This window comes from Anabas testudineus, chromosome 10 (assembly GCF_900324465.2).
Source record: "Anabas testudineus chromosome 10, fAnaTes1.2, whole genome shotgun sequence".
Lineage (NCBI taxonomy): Eukaryota > Metazoa > Chordata > Actinopteri > Anabantiformes > Anabantidae > Anabas > Anabas testudineus.
Window position 1 is genome coordinate 17428639 of NC_046619.1, and position 17468 is coordinate 17446106.

At 39.4% G+C, this 17468-nt stretch overlaps 1 protein-coding gene across 2 annotated transcripts; it reads right to left on the reverse strand.

Annotated features, from left to right (window-relative positions):
- Window positions 1-332: 332 nt before the first annotated feature.
- Window positions 333-16894, reverse strand: LOC113160590 (cohesin subunit SA-1). Of its 2 annotated transcripts, none has more exons than XM_026357914.1 (32): window positions 16789-16894; window positions 16314-16379; window positions 15793-15889; window positions 15300-15524; window positions 14505-14601; window positions 14292-14368; window positions 13864-14068; window positions 13061-13203; window positions 12299-12496; window positions 11848-11946; window positions 11226-11305; window positions 10542-10649; window positions 10211-10307; window positions 9835-9937; window positions 9490-9596; window positions 8933-9025; window positions 8645-8737; window positions 7772-7972; window positions 7383-7450; window positions 7117-7204; window positions 6117-6197; window positions 5422-5514; window positions 4576-4744; window positions 3940-4073; window positions 3530-3631; window positions 3048-3181; window positions 2795-2917; window positions 2281-2462; window positions 1928-2126; window positions 1397-1498; window positions 1177-1270; window positions 333-803 (listed from the first exon to the last, which is right to left on the reverse strand). In XM_026357914.1, the coding sequence occupies exons 2-32, from the start codon at window positions 16340-16342 to the stop codon at window positions 753-755; spliced, it is 3672 nt and encodes a 1223-aa protein (XP_026213699.1). In that variant the 5' UTR covers window positions 16343-16379; window positions 16789-16894; the 3' UTR covers window positions 333-752. The 2 variants fall into 2 exon arrangements, with proteins under 2 accessions (XP_026213699.1, XP_026213698.1); XM_026357913.1 differs by having other exon boundaries at window positions 13052-13203.
- Between the last annotated feature and the right edge of the window lie 574 nt (window positions 16895-17468).

Sequence of the window (17468 nt, forward strand, 5' to 3'; positions counted from 1 at the left end):
AATGTTCTTTAAACATGCAAAGATTTTATTGTAAAGTCTGAAAATAAACAGTCCTCCTACACTACCTGAAACTGTACTTCATATTATTGTACTAGATGGGGAGTAGTTTGTGAAGTTAATAATTTAGTTTGTTTTTTGAACGGGAGCAGGACCTTTAAGTGTCAAGGACACACACACACACACACACCTTAAACTATATATCAGTATGAAACCTTTCTGACCCATCCTACACATGATATCTCTCTAATTATAATATAATGTAAATGTATGTGCTAAAACACATACATGATCATTAAAGACACAGTTTGTTTGCTCAGTTGAACACTGTTTAATAAACATTAAATTAACTGGTTCATTAATGACAAAAGGTGCTAAATATGAAACAGAATTCAACACGTGGAACACAGATTTTCACATAATATTTAACAAACATCAATATTACATTTCCTTTTAACCATTTGGAATATTTAATGGAAATTCCTGAATATGGTGGTACTTTTTTTAAGAAGTTTTTTTTTTTTCAGAACACAAACATTTCTCACATTGAATTGTAAGAGATTCTTAACTCGATACCTCATAATCATTACAACAAAATTGACTGAAATTAATCTGACAGAAGAACTCAAAGTTTTTCCTAAGTGAACGCATCCTTATTTTTAAATCAAACTTAAATGTAAAGAAATCACTCAGCAGAGAAGAGATTTGTTAACCAAGAACTGTTGTTGGTGCCAAGATGGTTCAGGTCTGAGTCCTCAGTCAAAAAGCTCATCCAGGACACTGGCTGAAGTGTGGCGCGTAGAAGGCTGCAGAGCAAAATCAGGATCAAGAAAGTTTGAGCAGGAATGTAGAAACAACAGCAAAGAAACATGCACAAAAAACACTGATGCTCCACTAGAGGCACTGTTCCACTACTACTCTCTGGCATCAGAAATAGATGCACGCTCCACAAATACTGGATTTATTTGTACTATATTCATTATACTAATCCATTAATGAGTCTGTATTCATCTTCACAAATCCCAAGGATGAATAAACTGATTATAAAGACTTGAAAGAATCAAACCTGTATTTTATAGCCAACCCTCAAAATTCTATAGAAAAACATACAGGATTTAAAGTTGATTCATTTATAATTAAACTGCATTTGTAATTGTATGATGCTTTGTGTGTTTTTACCAGTGTATAAGGAGATTCACGGTCAGAGTCACTTTCATAATCCTCAATCTCAGCCTCTTCTCTTTCTGCATTTTCGTCCTCAATCAGAGACAATCTGGGAAGAAAACATCTCATTCTGATTACATTATTATTATTATTGTCTGATATTAGCCACCAGAGAAATTAGACAAACATTAACGTTTTCTAAATACTAAAAAAAAGTCTCTAACTTCAGTCTTACAAGGTGAGGTGGGAGTTCAGGTCTTGCTGATCCAAAGTGGGGCCAGTCTGACTGGAGGGGGGCAGGGACCGTTTGGTGGGCTTCACTTTCCGCATCTGTGACCTATTGAGCAGCAGCTGGTGAGTTTTGGCAGCTGGGACATCTTTGTCTCATGCCATTACAAATTAGAGCTGGCTAGGTTAGAAATGATGAAACCACCTGGTAAATATTTACACATCTACATTCTACCTATTGTATCTGCGTCTATCTGAAGAAGAGTTAACAGATAAAACTAAATGTGACTTTATGTCAACACCACAAAGCAAAAGAAGAAAAACACAAACATACTTTTACTAACCAACTAACCAGTCTTTGTCCAGTAACACAGCGTACATTGCTCATTCAGGACAGAACAGAGAACAGACTCTTGGCTGGTTGACAGACACAAATTAATCCTTTGGCAATTTAGCAGGTGCCTGGCAGTAATTTCGGAACCTCTGAAACAGAAATGGTGGAAACTGCAGACACGTTGATGATGAAAAATTAACTTACCCTGAGATGAACTCATCCTCTGACTCCAGTTCAGTTAAACCACTGCCACCAATATCAGACTCAGTGGCTCTGGGTTTCCTTGAGGCCAACTGCTTGGCCGGTTGCTTCTGGACAGTGGAGGTGAGAGCTGGAGTGTGCAGGCTGCTGTGGATACTGCTACTGTACAACCAGGAGTCTCTGGTGACGCTGGCTGCTGAACCTAGTGGAGACAGAGGTCACTACAGGAGGTTACTGATGAGTAGCAACCTCGGAAATGTGAAATGATTAACACTGCTGAGGTCAGGGATTCAATGCTAAAAGAGCTAATGTACTGATTCTGCAACATAGTCACTGTATCACTGTATCCACCTCACCCGGTGCAGTGGTCCTCCTGCGTTTAGCAACAGGAGTTTCATGTGAGGAGATAGCATCAGCTTCCTCCTCCTGCTGCTGTCTGGGTTTGGAAGAGGAGCGAGCCTGTAAAGAACGCCGATACATTCTGACAGACGGCCAGGAGAGGACAGCACTGGGACACTCTGACTTCAGAAACTCTACCCTGAGCAGAAACAACACAGTGGGCGAGATGAGAACAAAGACCAAGGAAACCTTTGTTTATGTAGACTGGTTCTGTTTTTACAGGCTTCTACTATTTACCAATTACTAATTTAACCAATTAATCCATTAAACAACTATAAATATTAGTTTAGTTACTTTGGATTATTTTATGTCTACAAAGTTTAACTCAGCAGCTCAGTCCAGCAGTTTGTAAATCAAAAAACATTCAGTCATTTATTATTTCTCTCCATGTTGTTAATAGTACAACACTGACTCTGGACTCAGCAAATAATTTTTCTTGTTTTGTACTTTTCTTGTCTTTTAGTTTCTCACAGCTGAGCGCGGTCTTGTTGCAGCAGCTTGAAACTGAACTCGCTGAGAATTTCCAAGAAGGTCACATTTGGATGTTGCTTCTCCCCTTCCCAGGATTCTCGAAATGCAAAGCGTACACCATCCCTGAAAGCAACACACACACACACACACACAAAACTCTGTAGCATAACACTGAATTTATAACACTGAATTTATGGGTACGGTGGACAAAAATCTGTAGAAAATCAAAGTGTCAAACATATGTGTTACTGACGTGTGTAGAGCCACCAGAGGTTTGCGGATGCGGTTAAGATCGACGCCAAAACTCATGGCAAGCCTCTTGGCTAAATCTCTGATTTCAAGGAGATCCTGCCTGCTGTGGTCCTCCGTAAGCATCTCTGAGTACAGCTGCACATGCACAAACATGACTTTACATTCAACGTACCACGCAAGAGCATGAAAACCAAACCAATGCATATGGGACAAACTGTTTTGAGTAAAATAAGCAATTTGATATATTGCAGTAGAAAAAGCTGCATGCTGCCTTATGAACTTAATGACACAATTTCAAAAGTTCCAGAATAGTATTATTGGTAGTATTATCATTAACAACAATTTTCAAACTATACATTCCCTGTAAGACACGGTTGCCATGTGTTCATTAAAGATCACTGCTACCACACATTTTCCAATTAGAGGTATCTGTCTAATCATTGAGTCAGATCATTAATACTAATTTTATTAACAAGTGCACACCTGCTGCAGACTCAGACAGACCGTCTTGGCGCTCTGTACAGGATTGATGAGCTTGCTTCTGCTCACAGTTTCTTTAATGATGTCACCAAAGTCTTTGAAGTACTGGAGAAACCGGAACCGAAAAAAATTAAAAATAAATAAAATTATGATCACTACTCTATTTAATTACCAGAGCTGACTAAATGTCTAAAAATGTAAAAAGAATCCACTCAGTTCTAGTCATCTGTGCTTCTTTTAACCACTGTTGCTCTGACTCATTCTTAGCACCTCACTGGCTCTAAAACAGATTCTCTCACCCTCCTCCACTCTCCTACACATCCTCTTCATTATTAATTTGTTCAATTTCACACCATTTCCTGTGCTCCTAAACCAATTAATATTTCCAAAGAAGACATGAGATCTGGCTGAACCTTGCTGTAGTGCTTGAAGACGTCGGTAGCGGCAGTGAGGTCCAGAACCCCATAGATGACCAACTTACAGTAACCAGCCAGCTGGTTACGCTTCCTCTGGAGAAGACTTATCTTCACCTCCTCCTCACCCTCACCTAGAGAGAACAGTCAGGTTAGAGTGATGGGAAAGGAAAGAAGAAGATGGGACAGGAACAGAGCAATAGTCAGCTTGACAAATGTGTGGAGTGAGAGAGAAAGTGCTTTCAGGTGTTGATAAGACAAAAAGAGAGTATGGGATGAAAGACGGGGATACATCTTGGGAATTGACAGAATATTGTGAAATATGGGGAAAAAAGGATTAGTTACAGGAGAAGACTGTCAAAAAAAGACATCAAAACTATGACTGCAGGCATAAATGAGGTTAGAGTCCTCTTGGGGAGCTTTGGCAGTGTTTAAATTGAGCATCTTCCAAAAAAAAAAAAAAAAAAAAAAACTACACTTGCACAAGGAAAACAAATTCCTTTCCTCAACACCATTATTCACTAGTTTAAAAAAGGGAGAATAGTGCATCTGTAACTGAGCTGTCACTATTGTCAACACAGTTTATGCAAATATTGACTAAGAGTGGGTATTTTTTATCATTAGGTGCTAAAGTACCATCGGGCTCAGCATCTTCAGCATCAGTGAAGACGTAGTCAAGGAGAAAAGCAGCCAACTCAGAGCGCAGGGAGTCAGACGGAAGGTGGACCAGTGATTGGAGGGCAGGTTCAGAGCGGACTGAGTTCACACTGTACAACAGCAGCAAGTCGCACAGAAGCTCAAATGCCTGTGGATCGAAGCACACACGCACATTTAAAATGTACCATCACTACATTCGCTCTCACTATTAAAATGGTGAGGCAGCTTAGTCATGAAAATCCCTTTTTGGGGTCACACAGGGGTAATTAGTTTCAAGGATTATATCTTTTTGCTCTTCACTAAAAGAGCAAAGGTGTCAGAAACATTTTTTATAGAGATTTAAAATGTTATCACATATGGAGAATTATATTGCTCCACGTATTCCTTCCACTTATTCAAGTATTTAGCAAAAGCAATTCTGATAACACTGTACTTTCACTTCCCAAAGTACATTTAACATGGATAAGTACAGTATATAAACCTTTAATAAATGCTTTGCAACACACTATAATGTTAAGTTATAATGTTGTGAGCACTTCTAAGTGTCTATAACTGCATCAACATACTTGCGTGCTCTCACTAAATGGCACCTCTTATTACAGACGGTGATAAGTTGATTGACACTCATTATCAGTGAAGATTTGAGAGGACTACATCATGAAACTGAAAAACAACTGCACACTAAAGAAGGCACAGCCGAGACTTTTGTAAAAGCTACGTGCAACTAAATTATACAGTGTTTTAAACCATTCATTATATCTTTGTGTACTGATTCTAAAAGGGAGACTTGAAAGTTGAGTGTTCCCACTGTAACAAAGCTCTTACCTGATCTCTGATATCAGGCTGGTTCACAGACAGACATGTTTGACAGACTCTGCTGAATAAACGCACTTCCTTTTTCAGACACTTCAGCTCAGCCTGACACAAAAGAAAAAAAAAATCAAATAACAGAGGCACAAAGAAAGATATTATCATAATATTAATGTGTATATTTTTGTGTGTTCGACAGGTATGAAATTCAAGACAGGCTAATTTACTACACTAAACAGAAGGAAACCACTGCTAATTTGAGTGATGACACAAAACATGAAGACTGACAGGGAATAAAATTTATTTAACACGATGAAAGGATCTGTTGTGATTTGGCACTATATAAATAAAACTGAATATCTACTGTCATTTTCATGTGAAAATGCCAGTAGAAAAAGTACAAATGAGTAGAAAGGATGAGATTTGGATGCACACTAATAGGTTGCTGTGTTAATTGTCTGCTGTCTTGTGCAGCTGGTTAATTGTCGAACTACACAGATGAAAAAAGTCCCACGTGTGCACACAAACTGCCAACATGGCCACCTCGGGTTGGCTGTGATGAGACAGGCCATGGAAGTATTAATCATGTGGGTCGTTTTATCTCATACACTCCCTGGAGTGAGTGTGTGAATGACTGAGAGAAGGTCAGACTATTTCTAAACACTTAATGCAGAAAAACGTAGCTCTCTTTTATAATATCAGATGAGCACCTCAGCTGGCTTGGAGTTGACGGCGTTCACTTTAGCCCACATCAGGTGAAAGGCTGCACATTTCAGAGCTGACACCATGAGCTGCAATGACCCAAAACAAAGTTAAAAATAAATATATAAATAAATCAGCTTTTATAGAGACCGTTCTGCAAATGGCAAAAATATTTTCTTCTGAACTGAAAAATGATTTACCATAAAAAAGAGACTGAAGCATGCCACTAATGCTTTTGCATTGCTGAGCACCTTGCATTTTTCCACTTTTCAAGTCCTCCAAAAACTTAAAAAAGTCATGTGCATTATTATTTATTATTGTTTGTTTTGTTTTTTTATTATTGTCCAATCAGATTAATTAAGAGACCTGACTGATTGTTAAACCACAGGCCGAAATAAAATGACTATCCATGTGATGATGGTAAATTCATGGACCAGCCAGTGCTCCCCGTGCTCTCCTCTCCATCTGGGGGTCCGGTACCTACACAGTTCTCTGTCTCCAACTTATTTACTAGTCACCTATCCTCTATCAGAACAGACCAGGTGCCCTCAGACTGCGCATTTTTATGCAAATGTTTAGATAAATGAATGTTTACATAAATGTGTAAGTATATGTTTTAGCAGTCAGGCTCAAGACAGTGTTGTTGCCTAGTAACAATTCAAAAGACGCAACAAGCTGCTCTTTTTTAAAACTGTGTAGGCTTTAACAAAAAAGGTAGAGCGATGCACCATGCGTTTTGCAACCAGCAATAACCATTTGGTCTGATCGGGGCCTTACTGTGTGCAGAGAAACTCTGATATACCTCAGAACTTTCTAACTCTCACTGTGAGATTTTTCCAATCTGCTGCCACGAATCCTGACTCACCTTTAAACAGCTGCTTTATTTTAGCTATCTAATTAATTTAATTTAATTTCATAAAATAAAAACTATTGTTTTTATAAATCTTAATACTAACATTTCCCTGCTGTTTTCAAATGTGCTCTGTTAGTAAATTTGACTAGATAAACCTCTTTGTCGAGCTCTCTGGACTCCATCCTGCTCTTCAGGAGCTCAAGACAGGAGTCAAACAGCTTCCAGCCTGTTGGGTCCTTGGCACTGGACAACAACCATTCAAACAAAACACACACACACACACACACACACACACACACACACACACACACACACACACACACACACACACACACACACACACACACACACACACACTTCTGGTTAAGAAAAATACAGAAGACTGTGCTACCACCATCAAGTGTGTTATAAGCACACTTACCTGCTCAAGGCAGCAATCCTTTTCAATGCAGTGGCTGCACTGTATATGTCATCATCATCTGCAGTACCCTAAGGACACAAACAGAAGATCCAATGTTTCCATAGTTAGTAAAGGTGATGATGTGATGAGAGGCGTTGTCTCAACTGCATGATAATTTCAGAGACTGACATTTGTGGTGCTGATGAACTGAGTTTAAGAAGGGTGTTATTTAGCTTAGCATTGCTGATATTAATTTGGTAGACACCTTATTAGAACCATGTCACTGTCACACAACCTGCAACGAAGAGGACTACTGTAATGTCATTAGACTGCATTACTCTTATCCAGGTGTTAATAAACTTATATAGTAGATGTGTACGTGTGTAAGCTACATGAACACGCTCACTCACCTGCAGCAGTTCACTCAAATAGGTGCTGAAGCATTCAGACAGACCATCCATCAGCTGGCTGAATGCCAAGTGTGCGCGGGAGGAGAAGGTGTAGCGGTCGGAGCAAAGGGCACTAGCAAGGTGGGCACAGGCCTGCAGCACAGCCAGCTCAGTGTGCTTCTCCACAATGCCACAAACTTGGGACAGCAGAAGATCCAGATGCTGAGAGGGAAGGGTTAAGTGGAAGTTGGAATTACATAGACATAAGACAAACACTGAAGGACATTGGGTGAGTCTTTAAGAGTATACACTTTGTATTACATTTAAAACTACTGTTATCCACTTTTATTATGGACGTACATTGTGCATCCCTAGCTTACTAAAATTGTGTCATCAAGTAATTTGTGCCAATACATTTCCTTTAAAAAAAAATAAAATAAATAAACTAGCTACATCCCAGCTGGATATCCATTATGTGTGTCCACCCCCCCATTGGTTCAGTGTCTGTTGGCTGCCACAGGTGAGCTCATCAACTAAAACCTCCCATGTGTTTTTAAACCAGCAACATGTTCTGCTTTCATTACTTCATTATGTTTAGTTTTTTCCCTTGTGTTATCATACACGATTAACCCTGAAGGCCTATATAGGACAGAAATAATTTATAAAATTTCTCTCTCTGAGCGCCAGCAGCCAGACCCTTGCCTTTAATAATTTTCATTTTTTCCTTATTAGACTACCATCTCAGGCATACAAAAGAAGACAGCATATTGAAGTGGGTCAAGGAGGATGAAATTAAAGGCAGATAATGCTTCAAAGGCCCATTATGTACAGAGTAACTGCAGGAGAAATTTTAACAACCTATTTAGAGAAATTCTACCGTCTAAGTCCTCCTACCTTTTCCAACCACTGAGCACTGTTATACATCTCCAGGTCAAAGTAGAGGGGCGCTTTGAGAAGAAGGCTCACCTTCCGTGCATCTGCCGAGTACTGCAGGGTAGCAAAGGGTGAAGGAGTAAAAGCACATACATTAGTTTTGGTATTTAATAATACCAAAAGTAAGTCTATAGATAACTAGACATGACAATAGCAATATTAATGACAGTAGCACAGTAATTACTAAGTAGTTTTGTATTAGACTTAACTTGCAATATCAAGTATGTTAAGTGAGACTTGACTGTATACCTTTGCTAGTAGCTGAGGAAGTAAAGGGATGAAGTGTGTGGTGATACGTCTCCTGTCTTGTTCCTGCATCTTCTTATCCTTTGTACTCAGGAACTAATTCCAGGAATAGAAACAGGTAAGAAGTTCTATATGTCCATGTGTGCAGAGAAAAGACCGTGGGTACTATGTGTACTATGTGTTATAGGACCACATATACATGAACAAGAAAACATCTTTGAATATGAGAGAGACCCGACATTTATTTACTGACTGTAGTACAGTAATATTCAAACAATATGCAACATTTTAAGTAAGTTTGTCAGGGTCGTTAATCACTGTAATAAATCAAATTTAATGGGACATCGCCTGAGAGTGAGGTAATAATATAATTTATTGTAACAGACATCTCTATTCTCATATCTCAATTATTCATTTTTAGTGTTAGAAAATAGCATATGCTAGTTTAAAACAGACTTTATTATGCAAACATCAAATAAAACTGACATTTTACTCGCCCCCATGCTCCACTGTTCCATAAAGTACAGAGAAATATGCACATATTTATCTGTATGTGTTACCATCTTTTTGCCCTGAGTTCTCCCAACAGGTGGAGTTGCCTGTGCTGCCTGTCTGATGGCACACATCATCAGCTCTATGAGAGCCCCCTCCTCCTCATACATCAGACCTGACAACACAGAAGTTGAGACAGGAGCAGAGCTGAGTGGGTGACAACACAAAGCAGCACCAGTTGAGAGGGGGAGCAGACTAGAAGTGTGAGTGTGGTAAAACCTGAGAATTACCCTAAAGTATATACTGTTTTCATCTTAAGACATCTTGTCTGCACTGACTGAGTCCAACCCTCTAAGTAATGAGTACAGTTCTGACTGCCTGTCATATGTACACAGCCTTATCTTGCTCCTCACCAGCCTCCTGTAGCAGGAATGTCGTCATCGTTTCCCAGTCTCTCAACTCAGATCCTGCCACCCCCCACATACTGTCCACCATGTACGCCCCATGCTCGTGGAACTGTCAAGAGAGCCAATGAGTTGATTCAGATTTATTTTAGGTGTCACGCACCAGTGTGTTACAGCATTTCTATTACAATGATCATGATTTATTTTAATCCATGAATGTGTGACTTGCAGTTAAAACTATATCCAGACATTTTTTTACAAAACTTCCAATTATTACTCTCCCTTCTCTCTTCTAACACATTGTCAAATCATTCTCATTTCAAACAGAGGGAGAAACAGATCAGAGAGAGAGAGAGAGAACTAAGGGAAAGAGAGGGAAATCTACCTCACTCTGGATGTAAAAGGAGATGAGGATTTGAAAGAAGGCTGCATTGTCACTTTTTAGATTCTCCTGGTTGTCACTGGAAATCACGCTTTTCAGTCTGACATACACACAGACACATAACCTAAGAATTATTTTTACATTAACCACAAAGAAATTTGTAAGTAGAGACAGGATGAAAGATTAGGTTAGTTGATAACTGAAAAGTGCAATTCTATGCTAAAGTACAACGTTTTAATATTTCTTCTTGAAGTATTAAAACTTTGATTAATATTTAGACAACAAACAGCAAAGTGTAAAAAACATAGCTAAAAATAAAAGAATCAAAACATACTTGCTGTAGAGGAAGACACCAGCTGCAGACGCCAGGCCTCTGTGTGAAGCATAAACCAGGGGATAGATGTGGCTACACTCCTCCTCTCTCAGGCCTTCCTCTGTCCTCCTGCATAATGATACATATATTCAGATACAGGTCAAGATAGTGAGTGTTGCACTGAAAACCTTTCATCGTCTCTTGGCAAGTGATTTGTATCTATATCTAATTTACACCTGACTTCAGCCAGGGGTGTGAAATATTGGCAAACATGATGTTGTGAGTCATCAGCAAGCACGACAAACAGTGTTATCACAATTCTGAGTAACCATTACACTTCTATTGTCTCGTGAATTAACTTGGAATCAATTGTAGACGACCAAGATATACTTACAGTTTGCTATTATTTTCATCTTTTATTAATACTTAATTTTACTTCTTGAGGAGTTTCTCAAGAACCTGAATAAAACATTTGTATAGTAGTATTAACGACACGCTACGCTGCTTTTGAATAAAACACTGCTGTAAATAAAGCTTAAAATAGTAAATGCAAAAAAGGAAAAATTCAATTTTTTGTTTTATATTATTATGAGTAATATCTACTAGAATTAATATGTTTTGATCAAAAATATGACATTCCTGTACTCTACTAATATACTAGAGATAGTGGCACAAAGAAACCACAAGCAATGCAGAAACCCTCACTGTTGGATCAGCAGCAACAGATTGACTACTTCCACTGCCACGTCTGGGTCCTTGTCCAGCACCATGCTGAGGATCCTCTCCTAAACACACAGACACACACATTCAGATATGCAGTGGTACACACAGACAAATTCACAATCATGCAAATAGGCAGGCAGACAGACATAAATGACATGCACAGGCATGCATAAACATGCCCACACTAACAGACATACATGCACATACACACCAAACCACCGATTAGGCACTAAGCCATGGAATGAAAACCATTTATCTGCTGTAGCACATGTGACTTAAGAGGGTTTTGATGTGTTTGAGAAGAGCTTATTAACCATCAGTAATTGGCAGCAATTAATGCACCCAGACACATGCCCAGACAAAAGAAGAGACCATAACAACAAACGGGACTGACAAGAAAGAAAAATAGGAAAGGAAATAGGGGGTGGGGTAACAAAATACTGGGAAGGGAGATATAGAAGGCAACATAATAGTAACAATACAATAAGCAGCAACAATAGATTAAAGTGATGCTGAGACAGACACACAGACAGATAGAGGAGAAAAAGGAGGGAGAATAGAGGCATTAAATGAGGTACGGGTTCAATCCAGAGGGATGCCTCACTTTAAATCTGCTGGTGAAAAGCTCCAGGCGGCCAATGAATTCCTTCTCTTGGTACAGACCCTGCAGGGCACGCACACACTGCAGACGCACTGGACTTTGCTGAGGGAAAGAAGAGTGTACAGTAACACTTATACTTTCTCTGAACTGCATACAGATTCGTCCTCGAATTTATAGGAGACGTGTCTTTGTGCTAGTGTGTGTCTGTGATTTTTTCTGGGGTGAGAGAATGTCAAAGCCTATAACAAATAAAAATAAAATAAGTGGCTCAATCTAGAATGGCCAGTTCTCTATGTGGTGCAGTCACTGTTATCATTTGCTGCTGGCCTGGAGAAATGCAGACAGATAGCTGCTACTTCTGAGACACATGGATGAAACCATTAGGAACGACACGACAGTGAACTTATTCTTTGAAATGATTTTTCTATGGTTTAGCCCCGTGACTGTGTTTAACCTTATCATGAAGGGTCCATCCCAGGTATTTAAGACATCCATCATTGAGGAAGTCTTCAGGGTCAGTTTTCAGCCACAAGCCCAATTCCTCAATGCATGCCGCCCGGATCTCAGGCAGTCTGTCCCGGTAACGGTGCACAAAGACTCCACGAAAGGTGGCATTCATCAGGGAGGAAAGCTCTTCTTTGTTCTCCCGCAGCTACAGCATATTTGTATAAAACACATATCAATATACATCACCAGCACAGCAAAAAACAAATCAGCTTAGTCATTCAAAACATTTATGTTTATTTCCATTGACTGTACATAGCACCTGTACATCAGCTGCAGCAAACTTCTTATTGCCTTGAGGACTGATGATCATAACTAAAAATATTCCTCATATTAATGTTTTTCCAGGTTTCATAGAGACTAAGTATTAAATATTGGCATATATACATCAGTCTATTGAGAGATTATGGGTGATATCATCACACAGACAAAAAAAAGGAACAAAGGTATCCTCAGTTTTAATAACAGCAAATAAACAACCTGCATGCAACAAGCAGTGAGTGTTGGATCTACTAGAGTCTCTTCAATATGTATATTTCTGTTTAATCACTTCGAGCAAACAGAAACAATCTTGGAACACTCTCTAAAAACAAATAAATAAAAAAAATAAAACCTCCAAGATTTTCCTCATAGAGACAATATCACTTCACTTTAATATCCTGACCTGAATGTTTATGTAAAAGTGTGTTTGCACTCTGGTCACCTCACTAACTCTGGCCTGCAGCTCCTCCAGTCTGTCAGAAGCTCTGTCGTGCATCCTCTTGCTGTTTTCCATGTCGTATTGCCGCTGGGTGGTCTGCAGCTGAACAGACACTATCACAGTTACTTTTACCAGCCCGGTCATCAGTTTCATGGCTATCAGAGAAAAACATGCAGACAGACACAGCTAGGCGTCACTCACAGACCAACACAAAATCTGTGTATGTAGTGAATCTCAGGGGGCAAGAAGGGTAATGTTTCGCACTTTGTTGAAACAAAACAAAACAAAATAAGAACCAGACAAAAAAAAAAAAAAAAATGAATTAATCCTTTAATGAAGCCAGAAGTGGACTGGAGACAAAGCCACCTGCTTCCTGCCACTTTACATTTCATGATTACATTGATTTTTTGCTTTTAACATTGGCACACAGCAGGCATCCTTAATGGGAATCACAGTAAACATTTACACAGTAGGCTGTACCCAAAAAAAGAAAAGCAGGTGATTCAAAACAGAACAATAAGAAACAAGAAAGAAAGTTATACAGAAGCAGCACATTATGGTAGAACAAAAGAACTTCACTAGTGATTAAAACAGATTTAAAGGAAGGAGTTTGTTCTGCTGGCCACAGCAGCAGGCAAAAATCTCTGGTATCACAGGAAAAGAAGTTTTGACTAAAATATACACAATACAGTATAATATAGTATAATTATTAATAAAGGTGATCATCAATCAAAAAATGTAGGCTCAATACCATAATCACAACCGCCCCTGTATAAGCAGTTTTGTGTGTGTGTGTAATGTACCGATATCCTTACCTAGCAGGGTACTTGTGTGTCTGAAGGCTCTGACCTGAGAGTCAGACAGGCCGGTGAGCAGGGACAGCAGGGAAGGGAAGAGGTATTCATCATAAATGAAGCTATTCTGACTGGAACGCACCAGAACTTGAGCAAATTCACAGAGCCCAGATTTGAAGCGTTTTAGCTGGGGGCCTGGAGTGCTCAGAGGATAGTTCACTGAATCCTGGAGGACAACAGAAAACAGAGGAAATGCCTTACCCAGTGATTAGTACAGTTGTTTGGAACAGAAGTATGTGGTTTGTTCTGCTAATGACAAATACATCAGCGGTTAACTCATTAGCAGTAGATTTTAATTAGTATGTTTCATCACGCTTTACTGCATATGAATATGTAGATCAATTCAGTTTCTCAGCTCTATGTCTAAACCTGAGCTTTCCTTTCCTCACCTCATTGAACTCTTTGGTTAGTGTACTGATGATCTCAGCGTTCTGCATGCTGTCAAACATCTCTCTGCTAACCACACCTGGACACAGGAACTAAAGGTTAATGCTGCGACTGACTACTGAACACTGCCTACGCTGAAATTGGAAGGATAATCTATTGAACTTTGACCCTCACTCCCAACAACCCATCTTTCAACCTCCCTCTTGACCTCTGACCTTTGCATCCACAAGACTGAACAATGAAGTTGATGAGCACCAGCAGCCCCGCCTCCCGACTTCGCTTGTAGCTGTCCAGCCACTCGTCCACCAAAGTCTTAAAATTGACAGGGAGACAACCACCAATGAGAATGCTGGCCTCAGATCAAAGCACACATGGATATAATAACAATATATAATTTGAATAACATGGATTTTAGCTTTCTTTGCTGACTCTTTTGCATAATTATTTTCAACCGTGACAGCATTATACATACAAAGACACTGGTTCAGGCCATCTGTTGTGTGGAGAATTATAAAAGTAGAAACATTTAGCCGAGTGCTGAGAAGCCTTTTCAAAAAAGATTAAATTTGATTAACTGTAACCACATTCACTGAATGTGATGTATGAGAGCAGGCCCTCACCCAGAATCACCACCTGCATTGTGTTGGTGCTCTATACAGTAGTGACAGACTCTTTTTATTACTGCTCACTGCACTTTTTTGTCTTTCTATTGTTATATTGTCCCTCTTTTCTAGGCTTAGTCCATAAGAGACTGGCCACAGCATAACAATGGTAGGGATGGGCGCATGCTGTCAATCACTGACAACCCAATCCTTCCTCTTTGCGTATCAAAGGCAATTCCATAGTACCACATCAGTCAGCTGCTAACAGCACATGATAATCTCCCTCATTGCAAGATCTTAGAACGTGTTCCTCTCCTCATTACACATGCCTCCTTCAGCACCTCCCTCACTTCATATATTTCTCTGTACCACATTCCCTCTGTGCTATATAGCTGAGTGTTTGCTCACCACCATAGCACTCTTTCCAGAGCAGACTGCTTCGTAGATATTCTCTGCACTGATATCCTGGTTCCCCTCATTCACTCTTCTCACACGTTTAGGAGAAACCTGCCTGGATCTCCCCCGGGAGACTTGCCGTTGTTGTACTGAGGGGTCTACAGAAGAGGGGATGGGACTACTACTGTGGTTGGACATCACCTTCTGTGCAGCTTTACGCCTGGGTTTCTTGGGTGGCTTCGAATAAAGGAAAGATGGAAGGGCAGCTCAGCAGGGGATTCAAAGATAATTGATGTGGTCAACTGAATTACTGGTAGCTAGAGCAAGATAAGATGTAGTCTTATATCAGACATCTACTGGCTAGTGTGTCTATGGTAAAGCCCTTTTGGTGTTTTAGAACTGAGAGATAACAATTATGCAGATTGTTTTAATACCAAAAAACTGAAAATAAGATCATGGCCCTGTTCAAACCACCATTTACAAAAGCATAATATTAATAATTTACCTGAGGTCCAAGCATTGCCCGTTTTCTCCTCTTTTTGGATTTAATCGTGGTCTCATAATCACTGCCAGAGTCCGAGAAGTCATCCAACTCCTCAAGACTAATAAACAAGAAAGAAAACCAAATCAAGACAATAAGCTTTAGATCATTATACATCTAATTAACACTTCATACCCATCAAGTCTTCAGTTAGACAATCACACAATGGCATTAATGGGAGATCAATATTTTAGGATGGAGTTACCTAGAGGAACAGATTGTGTTCCCTAAAGTTAACATCAGTGAAGTTTACTCCATTTATCTTGTCTATTCAGTTTCATCTTCTGTGCAATACTGACTGCACACTAGATGCTGTTTCAGCACTTTATCAAGACTGGAAAGAGTTTGGCTAGTTTTGGACTGAACGCAAAATGCATTCAAGAGCTATAACATTACATATTCTAACTTCATGACAGGAGGCTGTAAAGTTAAGGTAAACATTCAGATGCCCCGGTAAAGTATGAGCTGGACTGGGCTAACCTTACCTGTCCAGTATTGAGTCTCCACTCGTCATTATGGGTCAAAGTGGCACCAGGGATTGTAAGATGAATCTGATTTTGGCAGAGACAGGATAAGTATCATGAGGGAAAGGACAAACAATTAGTATCAGCTCTAGTTAGGTTACAAGACCACTCCTAGCTAGCACCTTAACTTACAGATGAATAGCTAGCTTTATTGAAAAAGCAGTATTTCATTGGTCTACTACAGAACAATTTTGACCACTGTTACATTTGTCGACTAACAATATACTACAATTATAAACAAATGTGACAGACACCTGAAAAACTAATGTGTGTTTATGAAATCCTGTCCGACTTTAGCTAGCTACCGTTAACGTTAAACCTCATGACTTGCTAACATTAACAAGACCCATTAGCATAGCATCAAGCTAACAACTGACGTTCCAACCAAAACTAATCAACTACGATCACTAATACGCAAACCACATAAATTTAACACCTGATAATATAATTAGTGACCAGTTCGTGGTTTTCCTCAGGATTTCTGGATTCAAAGAACTTTTTTCTCTCACGACTCGACGACAGTCAGGGGCGCGCAAATGTACGCAGTTATTCTGGATTCTGATTGGCCAGGGTCTCCTCGGCGCGGAAGATGATTGGTCCATCCAAATCGCCGCTTGATTATCATTGGTCACTTTAATGGTGTAGTAACGTAAAGTAAATTAAAACATGGACTAGTAACTAGTCTATGTTTTAATTAATTAATTAACATGTTAATTAGTTAATTAATTAACATGTCAATTAATTTATTAATTAAATTATTGTTAAATATATAAATGCACCTGTAAAATATTTCCGCCCTTGCAGTTAATTAGTCGAACTCTCATGATATAGTTTATTTCTGCATATTCCTTATATATTTGTGGTTACATACTGTATCCTTGTATGACCTTTCAGTCTGTCTGTTCTGTGTCTGTCTGCCCAATTTTCAGCTGCCTGAAGTGGTTGGCTCGGCTGCTCTCCGCCCCGACACTGCAGGCTCCTCACCTCTCCCCTGATGTCCCCCCTGCACGGTCCATTGTTCTGTGTTTGATCGGCTGTGACCAGAGTCAAACTCGCCTGGATGAAACACAACTTCTGCTCCAACGTTTCAAAATAAAATACTGACAGTACCACGCA